General features: G+C 37.3%; 1 protein-coding gene across 6 annotated transcripts in view; it reads left to right on the forward strand.

The window, feature by feature from the left end:
- Hmbox1 (homeobox containing 1) overlaps window positions 1–19,333 on the forward strand; it is a 177,703-nt gene that overhangs the window by 146,282 nt on the left and 12,088 nt on the right. For 2 of the 6 annotated variants that reach the window (XM_005373788.2, XM_005373783.2), the window contains 4 exons: window positions 14,536–14,618; window positions 16,027–16,122; window positions 17,459–17,553; window positions 17,800–17,871. In XM_005373788.2, coding sequence (XP_005373845.1) covers window positions 14,536–14,618; window positions 16,027–16,122; window positions 17,459–17,553; window positions 17,800–17,871 — 346 coding nt within the window. The remainder of the gene's footprint in view (window positions 1–14,535; window positions 14,619–16,026; window positions 16,123–17,458; window positions 17,554–17,799; window positions 17,872–19,333) is intronic. The other 4 variants (XM_013514363.1, XM_005373787.2, XM_005373789.2 and 1 more) reach the window with 4 other exon arrangements.

A 19,333-nucleotide genomic window follows, 5' to 3' on the forward strand; every position in this document is an offset into this window, starting at 1 on the left:
AAATATTTGATAAAGCTAGTGGTGTTCAGTCAAGAGACATGTCTTAAGAGAAGTACTGTTTCTTATTAGAGTTTTTCTTTAATATAGTTGGAATTTACTAGTTTTACTTTTTTTTTTCCTAACAACTTCAGAAAAGTTGTCTCCATTTTTGTCATAGTCATAGGAAAACAGGATTAAAACAGTACACATTAGAAGGAAAATTTGCTTTTCAGCTGCCACATGATGAAACTCTCACTAACTCTCTAATATAACAGTTCTTCCTTTAGGGCTGCATACCAGGGGGACAGATGACAGCCTGTGCTGTTTTTGAGGCTTAGTAATAGGATAAAATATGCTCAAAACTTAGCTCTTAATCCTGGCATGGTGGTGTACACCTAAAGTCCTAGCACTTGGGAGCTAGCACAGGAGGATCTTTGTGAGATTGAGGCTAACCTGGGCTACATAGTGAGTTCAAGGCCAGCTTGAACTACATAGCAAGATCTTGTATCAAAAAAATAGAAAAAAAAAAAAAACTTATCTCTTAAATCCAGTGTTATCATTGATACCTGTTTATCAACTATCAAGTAGAGTCTAGTAGCACTTATTATGTTGCAAATAAGTAAAACATTTAAACATAGAATCTTTGCAATGAAGGGCCTTGGGAGATTAAAACTTTGTTATGCCACATTTTATACATGGTATCCATAATGCTCAGGTATTTCTTTTTTTGTAAATAAGAAATGAAAGGTATCTTTTCTATCCTGATTACAGTATGGAAGGCTGTTTCCCTGCTAGTGTCTGAGGAGGTACCAAGTTTTCTAGGATAGGTCAACTGCACTGCAGATACAGACTTTTAGTGTGAGTTGATGTTACGCTTCAAGTGAGAAGTTCTGGGTTTAATTTTTTGCTTAGGTGGAAAATGTGGGTCAGTCTTACTCTTGCCCCCAGAGCAGTTAGATTTCCTTTCCTGAGGAGGAAAAGTGTATGGGTGAGATGTGGCTCCGGTTCTAGGGTTATCATCCTGTATTGCTTACTGATGCCATCATATCTTGGCTTCTGGAAGCTTATGAAATTAACAGGAGCTTGGTCTAAATGATTCATTGATAAAGGACTTGAATTACATATTTTAAATGAAATTGGGAATAAGATTGTGTCTTACTTGAATAATGGCTCTTCCTGCTAGGCCTTAGAGCCAATGAACTGAGTCAGGAAACCTGAGTTCCAGATTGTGCAATGTTGAGCAAGGGAGTTCTCCATCGCTGGTTCATGTCCTCATCTGCAGAATAAAGAGGCTGACTTGGCAGTCTTCCCTTCCAGCTTTGATTCTCTGCCAGTCTCCACTCTATGGTTTTTCTAAATCTGTGTGCAGTAAGCTGGGTTGTGGATTTTCATATGCACTTACGAATTAGGATTTGAAAATTCAACTTCTCCTATCCAAATCCTTTAGTCTAAGTAGACCAGTACTAATTTTTCTTCTTAAAAGCTCTTTTTTTTTATAGCTTTTGTATTTTAAAACTTTTAACTACAAAGCCATATAAACTTATTTCTTCTAAGAACTTTATAGTAGAACTTATTTACCTTTTAGCTTTTTCCTATACTCACACCTTTTAAAAGGCCAGTGTGAAGAGAGCCATTATTTATTTTATTACATTTACAGAATTAATGAATTCATTTGTTAAAAAAATTAGCATAGGAAAGCTTTTGGGTGTTCTGTAGTGTGTTAATGAAACAAACTTAAAATGTAAATTTGTTACTAAAGGACATTAAGGTAAGCCAAGAAATATTTTGAGAATAATTATATGTAATGTCCATTTTTTTATACTTAGAGACAATAAACTTCATTTTCAAATAAAATAAGGGGTTTTTTAAAATTATAAAGTTAGCACATGCTTCATATATAAAATACCAGGAAATACAAGAAAATACAAAGTTAAAAAATTATAAAATGTCCCTTCATCCTATTAAGCGTAGATAATCATCACTGACATTTGATATGCTTTTCATTTATTCTTGTGTGTTGCATGTTTTTAATCAAGAGGCTTGGTAGGCATGGTGGTGCATGCCTGTAATCCCAGCACTCGGGAGGGTAAGGCAGGAGGATTGCCAAGAGCTATTGGTTTGTGTGAAAGAATGGTGAAAAAGAAGAAAATATTTTGAGAAACAGATTTAAAACTAACCATCAGTAGGTTTTTAATGTCATATAACCTACTCTGGTTTTTATTTTAGGTAACTTTTTAAAAAATTAATGTTACTAATACAGGGTAACCAGGTATGAAGAAGAAAATATTATTTTCGTTTACAAATAATTTGTGCACAGAGAAATAGAAAATATTGTATTAGACAATATTTTGGTACATTTACATTTAGGGTCTTGGTGTCTGTCTGTCTGTCTGTCTCCCTGCTTTCTTTCCTTTTTTCTCTCATTATAAACAAAGTGACTCATAAGTTGTTTGTGACCAGCTTTTTTCCTCATTACTCTTTGAAAAGGTGATGTTTTTAATAGCCCCTTTTTACTCCTTCAAATGACTACACCACGGTTTATTTAACCGTTACTATTTTACTTAAATCTTTCAAGTTTTGCACTGTTAGATAGAACTGACATGACCGCCCTGCACTCACCTTTTGTCTTAAGAATAATGGTCCTTTTGGCATGTGACTGCCACAGAGCTGGACGCTAACAGTGCCCGTGAGCACGATGCCCCCTCCTCCAGCCCACCTGTCCATGCCTGTTATAACTGTCTTTTTGGTAAGTGGATATTGACTGCTTTGCCTCTTTCGTGTGTGAAAAGCAGTGTTTTATCTTTGTCTGCATTGAAGCTTTTTTTATTCACAAATGAGGCTAAACATTTCTACATACTTATTAATCATGTACTTAATCTTTTGGTGTTCTTTTTCATTACCTATTTTTCTGTTGTATATTTATGTTTTCTTTCCAATTTGCTTGTCAACTTAGTGATATTATTGACCTTACCTGTAATATACTTGTATTTATTTATAATTATGGTACTTTTCATTTAAATGTAAATAAATCTAGTATGTTCTTATGTGACTGCCTCTATCACTTATACTTACACATTTGAAAGTTTTCTTTTGTTTCTGTTGTTTTTTAATGACTTTACTTTTTATATTTAACCCTATGTATTTGGTTTATAAGGCAGGGATCTAATTGGGTGCCATTTTCCACATAGTCAGTTTTCCCATCTTCCTTGGATTTCAGACAATTTCTTTTTATCCGTAATGTTATTTATTGGTTAGTTCTCGTCATAGTTGTCAATCCTTGAACCAGTTAGTTTTGATTATTATAACTTTATAATTTCATAGTTCAAGATGAGGCCCATTTATTGCTGTTTATTTTCAGAGTGTTACTATTTTCATATGGTTTTTCCAGGTAGACATTAAAATTATATTGTTGACCCAAACACACCTACTAAGAAAAGAAAAAATTTGCATGTATTTAATTTGATTGAAGTTCATTAAACATAAAAACAATTTGGGAGAAAACAATTATTGTAGTACTATTTAATCATATCTAGGGATGTATTATATTCCTCTCCATTTCCTTTTTTTTGCACAGTACTGGAGATTATGCCAGGGATGCTCTACCACTGAACTACACCACAGCCCTTTTTATTTTTTATTTTGAAGCAGTCTCACTAAGTTGCCCAGGCTGGCCTCAAACTTTTAACCCTCCTTCCTCAGCCTCCCAGAACAGCTAAGATTGCAGGCATGTGCCACTGCTCTTGGCTAAGATATTTTTGTTTTAATTCTCATTTTTCTTGCTCTTATAAATAGATGTCTTTTTTCTGTTAAACTTACTGAACAGTTACTTGTCACACATAGGAAAGTGGTGGGATTTGGGGGGGATTTTCTTGGGTTTCTTTGTTTATTTGTTTTTGCCTTTTTGAGACTGGGTCTTGCTATGCAGTTCAAGCTGGCCTTGAGCTCAGTTTGTAGCCCAGCCTGGAACTTGAAATGATACTCCTGCCTCAGCCTCCTGAGTGCTGGGATTACAGGCGTGCACCACCAGACCCGGCAGGAAAATGGGTTTTTATGGTTTATATCTGTACATGGAGTGGTTAAACCTAACTAATTAACATAACAAGAAAGTTTTGATTTTTCATTTTCTTTATTTAGTACCCAACTCTGATGACTTCTGAGGCATTTCCAGCTTATCGCAGTTTTCTGGTATTGTACAATATGCAAATGATCATTTTGTGGCCCTTTTTCAAAGTTGTTTCCTCTGTTTCGTGTCTTTTATTAGCGACTGTGTCGTACTTTTAGGACAGTGTAAATTGTACCAGTAGAAAAAGATGGTATCAGAGATAGTAGTCTCTGTTACCTTGTTTCTGATTTGATGGAGATGATGCTAGTATTTTACCATTTATTATTAATGTTACAAATTACTGTCTTTCTAGGTTTTTATTGTCAAATATTGTAAGCATAGGACAAAGTTTCTACCTTTATGGATTTAATAATTTTAGTGATATTACTGGTTATTTTCCCCAGTATCTTAGGAAAATGTTTAAACAGAAAAGTTGAAAAACTTTATAGTTGTCTGTCAACCACCTAGATACCATTAACATTTTACTATACTTCTTTTATAAACACAATTTCTAGCAGTTATTTAATTGTTGTTGTTTCTTTTCTCGCATTGCCAGGGATCAAACCCAGGATCAAAACCATGGTCTCCCACATGCTAGACAGGTGCTCTACCACTGAGCCACACCCTCAGCCCACCTGGCAGATTTTTTAGTGTCATTAAACTTTGTTGTTTTACAGAAATATGCATCTGTGCTTATATTTTCTATGATTTTTAAAATCAACTCTGCAGTAATTTTAATTTTAGTGTACTGATTTTACTGCACTAATTGCTGACTAAAACCATCTCTTAGCCCTGTTTGTTATCAGGTAGCCCATCTAAAATTCTCAGTAAAACTTTGAAATCAGAATTTATTATGGTAGCCCTTCAGCTTGGATTACAGAAGGAAGAATGAACCAGGGTAGCCTTTTTTTGTATTTGATAGACTATTTATAGAAGTATCAATTTATACCAGTCTACGTGCCAGATCTGTTTTGTGGGGATACCAAGTTCACTCACGGTAGTTGAATCACCTTGTGTTGTAAGACCATGCCATTCTTTTCGTACTAGCTCTCTGTACCTAGTATATTAGCTTCGTAGGGCTGACATAGAAATTAACACATGCTGGGTGCCTTAAAACAGCAGAAATTTATTATCCTATAATTCTGGAGGCCAGAAATCTAAAATCAAGGTGTCCACAAGATTGTTTCCTTCTAAAGGCTGTGAGAGAAGACACCACCTCCTACCTCCCTTATCTCTCTTCCAGCTATTCACAGTTGCTGGCAACAATTCTTGGTGTTCCTTGGCTGGAGACACATTATTCCAATGACTATTTTCATCTCCACATTGCCTTCTCTGTGTTTATGTGTTTGTTTCTGTCTCTTAATGAATACTGTCATTAACGACTGTGGGTGCTGGTGATGGAACCCAGGGCCTCCTGCCTGCTTGGCACATCTGTACCACTGAACTACACCCCCAACCCCTCTTGTAAGGATATGCTCAATGGACTTAAGGACCAATGTGATCTCGTCTTCATCCTTTCCATAATTACGTATACATATAAGACCATATTCTGGGCTTTGCATATACCCAGCTACTTCCTTAGCAAGCAGCAGTGGAAAAATCATGGTACCAGGAACCAAGAGGCTCTGATCCTAGTCCACTCTGTAATCTGGGGACCTTTTGTTTCTGTCTCTTAATGAATACTGTCATTAATGACTATGGGTGCTGGTGATGGAACCCAGGGCCTCCTGCCTGCTTGGCACATCTGTACCTTTATCCTCATTTCTCAAATGAGGAGCCTGATCAGTGAATAAAAGTAAAGGTCCCTGATTGTCTGGATGTCCAGATTAAATGATGAAGAGACCTGTGCATGGCTTATTTCTAGCTCTGCCCTTCGAGTTTCTCTGTGGCCCCTGAGTGTCTCACGGGAGTACTTTAAGGTATGACTACCATTAGAGAGAATTGCTATCTTTGGATAAAAGATTCTGGTCTGTAAGTAAACAGTGTGTTCCTTGGGCCTTTATGGATTAGCAAAAGACAGATGCTATTTAAGGAAGGTTCTCCCATTTGTTTCATCTCTGCCTTCAGCCCACTGGAATTTAAAAACAAAAGAAGGAAGGAAAAAACTTAAATTGTTTTGTTTGTTACTGAAGGTCATTTTATACATATTGATGATTGCAAATAGATGGGACAGGTAGGTCCCAGAGTGAGTGAGTTTAATGCAATCCTCTTTGCGTCTTCTGAAAAGAGACCATTTCTGCTCACTGCCCAGTAATGTACTTAGTGATGAAGAAATACGCACTGAGTTGTCAGTAATAGGAAATGTCTGGCAATCCTGAGTGCTTGTTTGAATAACCAAAATGAGATTGAAGTGTCTCTTCTTCAGAGATAGTTTGTATAAAGGCACAGAAGAAAATATTCACGTGTGTGGCCATATCCCTTGCTCAGAGCCCCTCTTTGTCTTTCCTGCAAGCTCACCAAGACACAAAAGGAGGGGTTCTCCGGCTGCAGTTTTTAAACTTCGGTGTTATTGAAAAGAAAGTGCTTCAAGGACTTTACCATTTATTACTAGCTTATGGTTTTTCATCTCATGTAAATTATTTTGTCACTTTTCATTTTAATTCTTCCTTGTCATTGTCTAACAAAACAATTGTTTAGTTTCCCCCTGTGAAGATACCATCACTCAGCTGACATGGTCCTTTGTCTGTAAAAGTATAGTGCCCTCAGGATTTATTTTATCACTGTTTTATTGCTACCTGTAGGTTTCTATTTACACATCTTTCTCTTTTTTGCGTTAGAAAATTTTTAAGGCCATAAACATTCTTACATGGAATACAAAGTACATTTGGGGCTTCAGCTTCATTTTAGAAATGGGTCCTTTGTAGATACTAACAGCCAAGCTCTCCTGCAGTTTATCCACATGGTAAGTACAGTAGAAATATCTATTCCTTTGAAATAAATCTAAAGGTTAAAATGCTAGGAAGTGAATAATAAATAGTATTTGCTGTTCCTAGGACTGTCTTGAAGGCAGTTAGTACCATTCCAAAGTGCCTCATCTCCTCCCTGTGCGCCTCAGCCTACATCAGCCTCTCTCCTAAGCTGTAACTGCAGCCGCCTATCTGGCTTCTGCCTCTAGTGTAACCAGATACTATACTGCCCTATAAAACAAGTTTAATCCCTAGAGTAATAACCCTGCATCAAACCATGGGTCCAAAGTTGCCTAAAAATTAACTCCATGTACTTAAAATCTTGACTCAATCTTTTTCTCCAGTTTGATCCCCAACTACCCCATTTCCTACCCGATAAATTCTAGCCATATTGAATTGTCAGAATATTCTAAGCTCTCTGGTGACTCCTTTGTACATATTATTTCCTGTCTCACATAATCTTGCTACACTTACCTTTCCTTCCCTTAAAACCGTTGCTCTTTCTGCTACACCTTACCCAAATACCAGTGCTTATGTGCTACCACAGTACTGTCTTTGTATAGCTAATGTGTTTCTTTTATAATATATTCCTGTACATACCCGTATCTCCAGGTGACTATACTGGGAAGTTCTGTCTGGTTCATCTTTGCCACCCTGTCTGTAGTCATTTGTCTGGTATAAAGTAGGACTCTGCACTTTTAGGTGATTAAATAAATACTTATGTCCAAAATAAAACATCATGAGACTTATTTCTCTACTTTGTTGGATATATATATATATATTGGTTACATATAGATTTAAAAAACACTACTTTTATGTAATTATTTTCAGCTTTATTACAAACTGAAACTTCTAAATGTACTTGGCAAAGATATTGTACAACATGCTGAAACACCGTGGTCTTTCCTCTGATAAAGATGATTATGGGTTTCTCCAAAAACCTTAACTAGAACTAGTATATTCTGTGTTTTACCTTTGTTTCCTTCTTTCATTCATTTATTCCTTGTACTCATTTATTCAATCATTTGTAATTCAAACAGATACTTATATATGATCTAAAAATATGGTAAATGTTCAAATTTTTAAAAATATGTTACAGTAAATGACATTTTGCCACTAATCCCCCATCAAATATTCCTTTTGCTTTGAACATCCTTATCCCATCATTCTTGCCAATTTCTGAAACAGTTTTGGAAATCTTCTTTCATGTTTTTTGTTGCACTGTCATAGTTGCCTTGATGTTCTGAATCAATTCAAACCATTTACCCAAGAATCTCATAAAAGAGGATTTCCAGATCTGCTTTAGAAAATGGCAAGAATGATGGAATAAATGTGGTCGAAGCAAGCAGAAGTGTTTGAGGGGGATTAATGGCAATGTGTCTTTTACTATAACAAATTTTTCTAACTGAAACATTGTATATTGTGACCATGCCCGGTGTTGTCTGTTATGTGCCAGCTAGATTGCTTGAGCTTATATAACCTCCCTTTGCGATTAACAGTAATGGTAGTTACTGCCTTCTTTGATGCTTCCTTTTTTAAAAAAAAAAAATCAATTGCCATATTCTCTTTCACAAAGTGTATATGGAACTTGAGATTTTAGCTGACATTAAATTCAGATTGACTAACATGATAATTGTCTTAGGACATGTAGTTCATTGTCCACAATGGGGTCTGTGGAGGAGTGAGAGATGTGATCTTACATATTCTGAATATCACCCCTTTTTCTAATTTTAAAGAGAGGAAAAAAAAAAACCAAAATAACAAGCACAAAAACAAAACAGCACAAAAACAATAAAGACGATACAGAGTAAGAATGCAAGATTGGCCAAACAATTAAACATTAACTGTTCCTTCCAATAAATCACTAGAAATTAGTAGCACAATTATCTTAGCTATCTTGTGATCTTGTGTGTGTGTATGTATACATACATATATACATACATATATATCCTTTCCTTCTTTTCTCCTTTCCCCCCATCCAGGTTGTTCTTTCCCTTTTAAAAAATGATAAACAAGGAGCTGGGGATTTAGCTCAGTGGCAAAGCGCCTGCCTGGCAAGCGCAAGGTCGTGAGTTCGGTTCCCGGTACCAGAGAAAAACCAAAAAAATAAAAAAAATAAAAAATGATAAACAATGAGACGGAGTTTCAAAACAGGTTATTAGGACAGTTACAATAGTTGATACATTATATTTTGTCACCTTTCTACTAGTTATTCAGAGTAGAGCATACAGGCATGCTATCTCATCTTGTGTATTAGCACAAGACTTGCTTTTTAACGAACTAAGAGAAACTAGCTGTATAACAGTCTTAACTATCTTGTATGTATGTATATTTTTTCCTTTCTTCATTTCCCCTTTTCCTATCCCAGTTGTCTTCTTTTGAACAATTTCTTCCCAGTTCACAATAGCTATTGTACATTTCGGATCTTATTTACCTGTTCGTTTTTTCACACTAATGAGACAATATGATGTTTACGCATATGGGTGTGATTTATTTCGCTTACGAGTATAGTCTCTGTTTACATCCACTTACCTATAAAAGACTCCATTTTACCCTCGTGTCAGAAGTACAGTTTGCAAATATCCTTTCATTTTGTAGGTTGTCTCTTTGCTCTTTCAGTTGTTTACTTTCCTGTGCAGAAGTTTAGTAGTTTGATGTAATTCTATTTGTGTGGTTTTGCTTTTATTTCCCGGGCTAGTGGAATGTTGTCTTTAAAAAAAAAAAAAAAAAAATCCTTATCCATTCTAGTGTCCTGAATGTTTTTCTTACATTTCCTGATAATAATTTTATACCTTCAGGCCTTCTACTTTATTCATTAATCTATTTTGAGTTGATTTTTGTCACTGATGAGAATTAGGGGTCTAGTTTCTTTCTCTTGAAATTCCACTTTGTTCTTTTGGCTCAAGATCGCTTTGGCTATTTGGGGTTTTTCGTGGTTCCACACAAATTTTAGGATTGTATTTCTTAGTTCTGTGAAGAATATCTTAGGTATTTTAATAGGGTTTGTATTAAATTTGTAGATCAGTTTGTGTATTATGAAAATTTTAACAATACTGATTTTCCACTCCATGAACGCAATGTGTCTTTCTACTTTTTTATGCCCTCTTTAATTTACTTTATCAGTGTTTTGTGGTTTTCATTGTAGAGATCTTTCACCTCTTTGGCTAATTGTAATCCTGGAGTTTTATGTTGTAGCTCTTGTAAATGGGACTGCTTTCTTGATTTTCTTTTAGGTAACATTGGATTATAGCAGTGTAACTGCTTTTTATATGTTGATTTTGTGTCCTGTAATTTCACTGAGTTCGTTTATTCTAGTTGTTGGTGGAACCCTTAAGGTTTTCCAGATTTGGATGCCCTTTATTTCTTCTCTTGCCTGATTGTTCTGCATAGGACTTTCAGCAGTATATTAAATAAAAATGCTAAAAGTAGGTATCCTTCTCTTGTTCCAGATCTTAGAAAGCTTTCAGCTTTTCCCCACTCAGTGTTAGCTGCTAATGTATTTTATATGGCCTTGTGATGAGATATATTCCTTCTATATCTAATTTGTTCAGTTTTTATCGTGAAGGAATGTTGAATTTTATCAAATTTCCTTTCTTCATCTGTTAAGATGATTGTGTAATTTTTGTCCTTCATTCTGTTGATGTAGTGTAGCAAGTTTATTGATTTGCATATGTTGAACCATGCTTGCATCTCTACAGTGAATCCTACTTTACTATGGTGAATAATCTTTTTTGATGTACTATTAGATTTGGTTTGCTTATATTTTGTTGAAGGTGTTTGCATCTGTGTTCATCAGGGATACTGGGTAGTAGCTTTTTTTTTTTTATTGTTGTGGTTTTGGCTGGTTTTGGGTATCAGTATAATATTGGCCTTATAGAATGACTTTGGAAAAATTCTTTATACTCTTCAATTTCTGAGATAATTTAAGAATTGTTATTCTTTAATGTTTGGTAGAATTCACCTGTGAAACTGAGCTATATAAATAAAACTGAGCTTTAATGATAAAAATAATAGATCTTGAACTGGGCTTAGTATCATATTCCTTGGTAATACAAGACTGAGAGGCTGAGGCAGGAGAATCACAAGTTCAAGCCCAGCCTAGGTAAGTTAATGATTTATTGAGACCCTGTCTCAAATTAAAACATAAAAAGTACCGGGGATGTAGCTCAATGCAAAGGCCTTGAATTCATTCTCTAGTGTTGCAGAAAATGAATGGATGATTGGATAGATAAATAATTAAATAATCTTTAACAGAGGAAGAATTATTTTTTTAACTAGACTTAATGATTAAAAAACAATATTAAATTCTTATTTTCTTGAGCTTTTGATTTTAAAAAGTTACTAATTTTGCCCTTTTCTGGTTTATTTTGTTAGATTATAAGAGAGATTTAAAAGAAATTTAAAACTTTTATTAAACTAGTATAGAACATTACATATACCATGAATAATTATGAATTATAATTTAGCTTCCAAAAATGTTTATTCTGTTACTCGCTTGAGAAGCAATCATAATCCTAATGTTTTTTACCTGGGTCCAGTATATTTTTGAAACAGTTAAACTATTTACAGAATTATGTTAATCATTAAACTAATTCTTAGTTATTTCACTGTTTCCTCACATAGAAATTTATAACAATAGTATGTGTTTGTTTCACCAGTGCAGCAGAGAAGTATATAAAGCAAACTGAAAGGTAGTCTTAATGCTGCCAGCGTTTCTGTTTCCTGCCTTTGCCTGGCATTCTTGCTCCCAGACACGGTCATTTCTAACACTTCAGTGTGTGTGTTTTAAGACCTGTTTGGGAGTAACTTTGTACCCCTGCTTGTCAGTAGGCCATGTGCCATGGGATCCATGTCTTTTAGAGCCCCCCACACTGGGTTGGTGGTGATTTCGTTTATTATGATTGCGGGATCGGCACTAAAGAGGAGGGCAGATGTGGTTGAGTCAGCCTTCCCCATGGCCTCACCTTCTATGTAGTAAGAGAGATGTTTAGAAGAACAACTAAGATGTAAGAGAAGAATAGATGAGATATTGTGGGATTCATAGTGTAGAGAAAATGCATTTGACAGGCCAACAGTAATGTTTTAGCTATACCTTGAAAGACGCATTAAAATACACATTGGGGGAAGGCAAAAAAGATGTACAGGCAGTAGAAAGAGAGAGATAACAAAGAGTTTACAAGGTTATCTCATTGTCCTGGGCTGTAGCATGCATATATGGACGCAGTAGTAGATAAAGATGCAACAGTAGTGTGGGGGACAACTTCAAACACCTCTACAAGAAACTGGAAACTCTGAACAGAAGGTGTGTATTAGGAATATTAATCAGACCCTGGGTGAGTACAGTGTCAGTCACAGTCCTTGCAGTCATTTGCATGGCAAGTGATCACAGTGAGGTACACTGGCCACGGAGCTGTTGCTTAAATGGGACCTTGGATCTTAGCAGCTACCATGTTTCATACATCTGAGAAGACCTTGACTATAAGACGTATCTTATTTTCCATACCATTAAGGGAGAAAAAGGTGTCAATTAATTTTAAGAGATCACTAGTTATGAAATGTATCGACTTCAGAGATCATAGTAAGGAAGAAATGCGCATCATAAAATCAGTGAAATGGGACTATTGCACTGGCACGGAGAATTTTGGTAGATTCCAGAAAGAAAGGAGAAGAAAAGGAAAAGAAAGGGGGACAAGATCCAAAACAAAGGTGGAGAAATTGAATTTGAAAAGAAGAACAAGGTGTATTCACTTCCCTCTGTTACGAAACAAGTAATAGTGGTCTGAGACGAGTAAGTTATGGACCAGAGAACTTTAGAAGTTGAGAAGCTAAAAAATTAAACTGATATAAAATAACCTTTGCCTTGATAAAAGAGAAGGCAAGGTCATCTGCGAAAAAGATTGACAGTGGTAGGTTTGAGGGCTTGAGATTTAAGAGTGAAATGGTTTTAGGTGAATTTAGAGTGAATGAAGTAATTGGTACATCTCAGATGGATTCTGCATGTCCAGAATCACTCGGCTATCTTGATAACATCTGGGGTGGGGTCCAAGGCTCTGACTTTCTAGTAAGTGTTGGTGATGCCTGTGCTAGTGGTTATGAGGAGAATGGCTCAGAAAGATCCTTGACATAAACCCTGGAGCCCCAAAATGACAGCAGAAAATCATATAGGAAGAAACGCTTAAATTAAACCATGGAATATGGTAGAAAGAGAGGGCTGTTGTTGACAAGACTGCAAGGATGGTTACAGGGCTTCTGTTTTAGAAACGGGAAGGTGGGAAGGAGAGAGGACTGCAGTGCCGGCGTGTCCTCTGCAGAGAGGGCTGGCACAGGAAGTGGCAGCAAGAGTCGGGTTCAAGGGCCTCTGGGATGGGGGAGGACTTGCAGTGCAGTGCTGGTGAGAGAACAGCGAAGGCGGGCTCATGGACAGGGTCTCCCGGAAAGAATGGCCAGGATTCTGGCCAGGATTAGAATCTCTAATCCTAACTTGCTAGGCTGAAGGCATGTAGTTTTTAATTTTGTTTGGTTTTAGGAAACAGGATCTTGCTGTATAGTCCAGACTGGCCTCTAACTCACGGGCATCCTGCTGCCTCAGCTTCCGGAGTGCTGGGACTGCATGCAGGTGTGCGCCACCACTCATGACTTTTTTTTTAACCTCATAAATAACAGAAAAAGTAGCACTAGTAATAAATATTCTTACTAATCCTTATAATTCTGCGTCTGATAATTCTAAGGAAAGGTTCAGCAACCCTAATTTTTAAAAGTACTATTGAACAAAAGTAATACCTAATTTTTTAATGTATGAAATATAAAATGTTTGAATATCCTCCCAGTAAGTCCCTTCCCCCATGACAAGCAATCAGTATTTTCTGCCTGATGTGTATGTACTCTTCTAACTGTTAAGCATACAAACTGGTATTCACACAGACAGGAATTTTTAATTTCTATAGTGGTATTTTTATGTGCGTGTTCCACATATTGTTTTCTCACTTTAGAATATGTCATAAACATTTCTCCGAGTCAATGGACAGAGCTCTAACTTGCTTTTTTCCTGCAGTCATTTTTAAATAGTTGTGTATAAAATAGATGTCCCATAATTTGTTCTGCCATTCTCCTGTTATTGGACAGTTGGGAAATTTCCAATTTTTGTTACTATAAACAATGTGACCAAAAAAGTCCTATTGTTACTGGTGCCTCAGTAACATGACTCTCTGACTTTAACCACTCATATGTATCAAAAATAATTTTTATGTCATCTTTTAATGAAGTGTAACTGTGTATAATAACCACTAATCACATGTAGCTATTTAAATTTAAATTAGTGAAAATTTAAATCTGCTTCTTAGTTCAAGTGCTTGGTGCCCTATGTGAATAGTTGCTACCATATTGAACAGCACAGAAGAGACCGTTTTTATCTTGCAGAAAATTGTATTGGACAACCTGGACTACACATTCAAATGTTACATCTTAAGAACTTGCTAGTCATTGAGTTGGTGTTTTAATGGCACAGGTTAAAAAAAGTGAAAGGTATGTCTGTATTGGTTGCCTCTACAGTTACTTCAATGAGAATCAATACCCAGATGAAGCAAAGCGAGAAGAAATTGCAAATGCTTGCAATGCAGTTATACAGAAGCCAGGTAAGGAGGCACACGCAGCTTTGCACTGCTGCTCAGTTACATTTCTGCGTTTAGGACAGAATCTCCCACTCGTGTCTTGTGGGCTGTCCTGACCATACAGTGCTTCTGAGAGACACTGCTGCACACTCACAGCCAGAGTGTTTCCTGAGAGTGGCTCTGCATAACATTTCAGACCTTAAAATTGCTTTTTTTCATGTAGAAATTGTTTCTAAAACTTTAGTATAAATATGAATTCCAGAATAATTTCACGGTTTGAGATATTTAAGGAAATTTTATTAATAAAAAAGATTAAAATAGATTTTTTTTTTTACAATTGCTATAAATTGTGTGATTCTATATTCCTTTTTGGGGAAGGAATTCTTTTTGGACTTGGCTTGTATATTCTCTTGACACTGGGATAACTTCTGCTTAGGTAGGAAAAACTTAGGTACGCTAACACATACAGATGTCCTGTGCAAGTCAACAGAACTACTTACGCATTTCGTGTGTACCTTATTTCATGTACTTGAATACTCTTTCACATTTTACAGGTTTTGTTACTAGAAAACCATTCTCAGTTAAGATAATCTAATTGGTTTCTCTTTGGCCAGTTATTTTGCATAATTGGAAGACTGTCTTCAAAAGTATCAGTGCTTTATAACAGTGAAGCAGAAATTTATTTTCCCTTGTCCAGAAGCCAGACTTTCTGGCCGTATGCACTGTACAAACCCAGCCACACCCACACATGTGTGAGAAGAATCTCTACCGTGTGTTATACAAGCCAAAAGCCATGCAGGAACTTGAAGTCTCCCTGGAAATCTCTTTACGCTTATATCATTGAGACCCTAACAGATCTGTTTTCTGGTTTCTCTATCCCCTGTGGATTAAAAGCTGAGAAACAAAAAAAGACAGAAAAGGAGGGAATGCTACAGGTAGGTCCTTACTGGCAAGCATGTTACTCCATAAGAAATCACCTGTGACATCAAAGAAGACAGAAATCTAATGGGGTTCGAGTGGTACTTTGTATTCCAGCATAGTCAGAGAAAGGATGGTCACAGGGCCTTTGGTCTTCCAGGAAACTAGTTAGTACAAGGCCTTAAAAAGAACAGTGTGTCCCTGTAGAATGGTGCTAATGAATGAAGCCTCCCTGATACTATCACGCTACTTTGATCTGGCACCTTAGTAAACTGTGTGGAATTCTTCAATGTTGTGTGTGGCTTTCTGAATTGAAGTGTGTTATTAGTTGCTATTTGGGTATTCACTTGTGGGTGTGTACAAAGTAGAAGATAATGCATAAAAAATTCCCCATGTATCTGTTGTTTCATTAATAAATGGAATCAGAAGCAACTTTAAAATGTTATTACTTAAAACTAGTTCATTCTTGAGTCCCAGATATAGATCACCTGATTTTTATTGCGTGCATTCACAGGCAAAAAACTATCCGATCTGGAACGAGTTACCTCCCTGAAAGTATATAATTGGTTTGCTAATAGACGGAAGGAGATCAAGAGGAGAGCCAATATCGGTAATGTATCAGAGTGGCTACTTTCTCTTGCGAGAACATTTCAGACATCGTTTATTTTAGGAGTGACTTCAGTTTAAGAACTGTAGGTTTAAATTATCCTAACTTGTAAGCCTAAAAAGAATCATGGTTTTGTTCTTCATTTTTTAATAACCCAAAGTTAGTATTATTTATTTATATTGTAATGATAATGACATTGTTACTTATAAAACTCATTGTTCTTAACATCCTAAAATATAGAATTAAATAGACCCTGAGCAATTGGTTACCCTGTGGCGCACATTTAAGATTCCTGTAAGGTTTAGAGAGGAACTGTGACATGGTCTAAGCTTGTTTATTACTGGACTCTGGCTTAGGTAGCAGGTAACACTTGATTAACAGAATTGGAATGGACTAGGAGCACAGCAGAGGGCAATGATAAAGAGCATTTAAAAGACTAAGAGTGTAGCTCAGTAATGGAGTGCTTGCCTTGCATGTGCAAGGCCCTGCGTTTGATCCCCAGCACTGCAAAAAAGGATATTAAGACATTTGAATTCTGGTTTTAACCATTTCACAATGTATAGATACCTCAAAATGTCTTATTGTATACCATAAATATATACCTGTCCTTTAAAAACTGAGGATTGAACCTAGGGCCTTCTCGTTGAGCTATATCTCCTGTCCTTTTTGTTTGTTTGTTTGTTTGAGACAGAGTTTTGCTAAGTTGCCCCAGCTGAGCTGAAAGTGGTGATCCTCCTCCTTCAGCCTCCTTAGAGTGCCAGGATTAGAGGTGTATGCCACCATATTTAGCTAAATATATACAATTTTATTTGTAATGTATACCTTAATAAAGCTGGAAAAATGGAGAAAATACTGGCACCAAGGAGAACTATGAATATAACTAAACTGCAAGAAATAAAGCCTTTCTTCCCATTTAGGACACACACACACAAAAAAATCTGAATTGTTGACATAGGGGTAGGGGGTTAGTTTTAAGCTTCTGAAGTTACATTTCATTAAATAAGTATATTTCCATTTCATCACTACAATTCTCAAATGCTTTATAGAACACCTAGACAGGCGAGCCATTCAGGTAGTTAGCAAACTGTATGAGATAGCGCACAGTAAGGCAGACAGTGTAACATGCAGGGCAGAGAGATTCCAAGTGGGGTGGGGGGGGGTGTTTCCCCGGGCTGTGTGCATTTGAATTTCATCCATCTGCAGTCTGAGAGAACCAAGATGTCACAGTGTCAAGGGATATAGGTTTTTATTTCATTACATTCCTATTCCCTCAACACAGAAATTGTGCTGTGGCCATTATGATAAGGTATATTTGCTTTTGCTTTTGCTTTTGTCGAAGAAGCAGCAATCCTGGAGAGTCATGGGATAGACGTACAGAGTCCGGGCGGCCATTCCAACAGCGATGATGTCGATGGGAATGACTACTCTGAGCAGGTGAGCCACTGGGCTTCGGGCTGAGGTTCCTGGGACTGAGCAGTGGGACAGGGTGACAGCGTGTGAAGGCCGTGGGTGCGGGGTACCAGGCGGGGGAGGGGCGGGGAAGCAGTCGGTGTCCCTCCACTCTGCTCATGTGTCTAGTTAGATTGTCATGTAATTTGAAGGGAATGTGGTAAGATTCAGTTGTCCTGTTGACTTTGAGAAATTGCTATTCACCCACATGGATTTATTGTCATACAACAGGATACTTGGCAAGTACGCAATGGGGAGGAGGAGGAGGGAAGAAGTTCAGAGGGAGGCAGAGAAGCAGAGAAGGTAGAAGAAGAGAGGAGGATCTGATCCAAACAAGCAAGTTACACCATTCACCACACACACTCAGTGTTTGAGAAGCACTAGGGGCAGCTGGGCAGCTGTGACCCCTGCCTAAACATGTACTGGAGCAGGGCACAATGGAAGGCCCACCCACTCCGGCCCCATTGCAGTGAGAACCCTGTGCCCAGAGGAGTGGTTCCTCCCGTCTCTGGCACGTTGACACTCGCATCCTCATACAGCACCCGCATGCCTGCTCATCTCGCCTGTCCTATTCAGCATTGCTTGGGGAAAAATGTATTTAACTGTAGCCACTGCATGGAGTAATTCAGTAACTATGGCTGTGGGAGCTTTAGCCCCACAGATGTGTTGACAGATTTCATTGCAATTTTTATAGAGTTTAAGTTTCATTTCCATTTGTAAAGCCTGGGCAACATATGGTCTCTTCCTCAGACTCCAGCCAGAAAGCCTTTGCTCTTTCCTGTGGTCGTTTTCCCGACCCCTCAGCCAGCTAGTTTATAAATGTAGCCCACTGTGTTCTTCTGCCTCCCAGCTGCTTGACAGCATGTTTATCCGCTTGTACCCAGACAGTCTGTGAGTGGAATTCCATGCAAATCCCCTTTTAAATCCTGAAGACTATTCTGTGAACACTGTAATAAAACAAATGCCTCAAGGGTTACTTTTTTCCCCTCTTAGGTCTCCAAGTCGTAGCCCTACCTTGTACTCAGAGAATGTTTTGTCTTTCTAGTTTGTAACATTCCTGTTAGCTTTCAGTCACCCAGTATAGCTGGATCTTTTCCATCCTTTTGTGCGGATACCCTGAGGGCAGCACATCCCATGCTTCCCCCACTAGGGACTTGCCCTTTCCCAAACTCTTTGCTACACAGTTTCCCTGAAGGTATGACAGGTGAGAAACACACCCCTTATGTGACACCAGCTTTCTTCACACCTTTATTGTGTAGTGCACTCACCTTGAGGGAGAAGAGGTGTGACTAAGTCAGGGCCTGCAGGCCTCCACCAGGCCACACCTTCTCCACAGTCATCTTCGGCAGCAACACCTGTCTCCCAGAACTGAGAATTCCTGGTGTTGGTTGGTTTGTTTGTTTTCCCTTCTCTAAGATGTTGGTGCCTGTAGCTTTCACAGTACAGTAGAGAAATACCATAGATTCTAATAACCTATTTGTAAGTGTAAGTCCAGAATTTAATAGCTTACTAGGATGGCCTACAATGATTCATGCTGTATTTGTTGCAACAGAAGATCCAAATTATTGGCTTTATATGAGTCAGTCCAGGTTTGATCACCACAAGCAATCTTTTTGACAGAATGAGTAAAATTCTTAGAAAAAGCATTTTTAAGTTCTTTTAACCTGTTTAATCATAAAAATGTCAACAGGAGTCTCTGAACCGATATCCATTCAGTGTCTACTTAAATACAGTTCACCTCCACTCTGCCATGAGGTGCTCATCC

The sequence above is a fragment of the Chinchilla lanigera genome, unplaced genomic scaffold (assembly GCF_000276665.1).
Source record: "Chinchilla lanigera isolate Chin_1 unplaced genomic scaffold, ChiLan1.0 scaffold00002, whole genome shotgun sequence".
Classification (NCBI taxonomy): domain Eukaryota; kingdom Metazoa; phylum Chordata; class Mammalia; order Rodentia; family Chinchillidae; genus Chinchilla; species Chinchilla lanigera.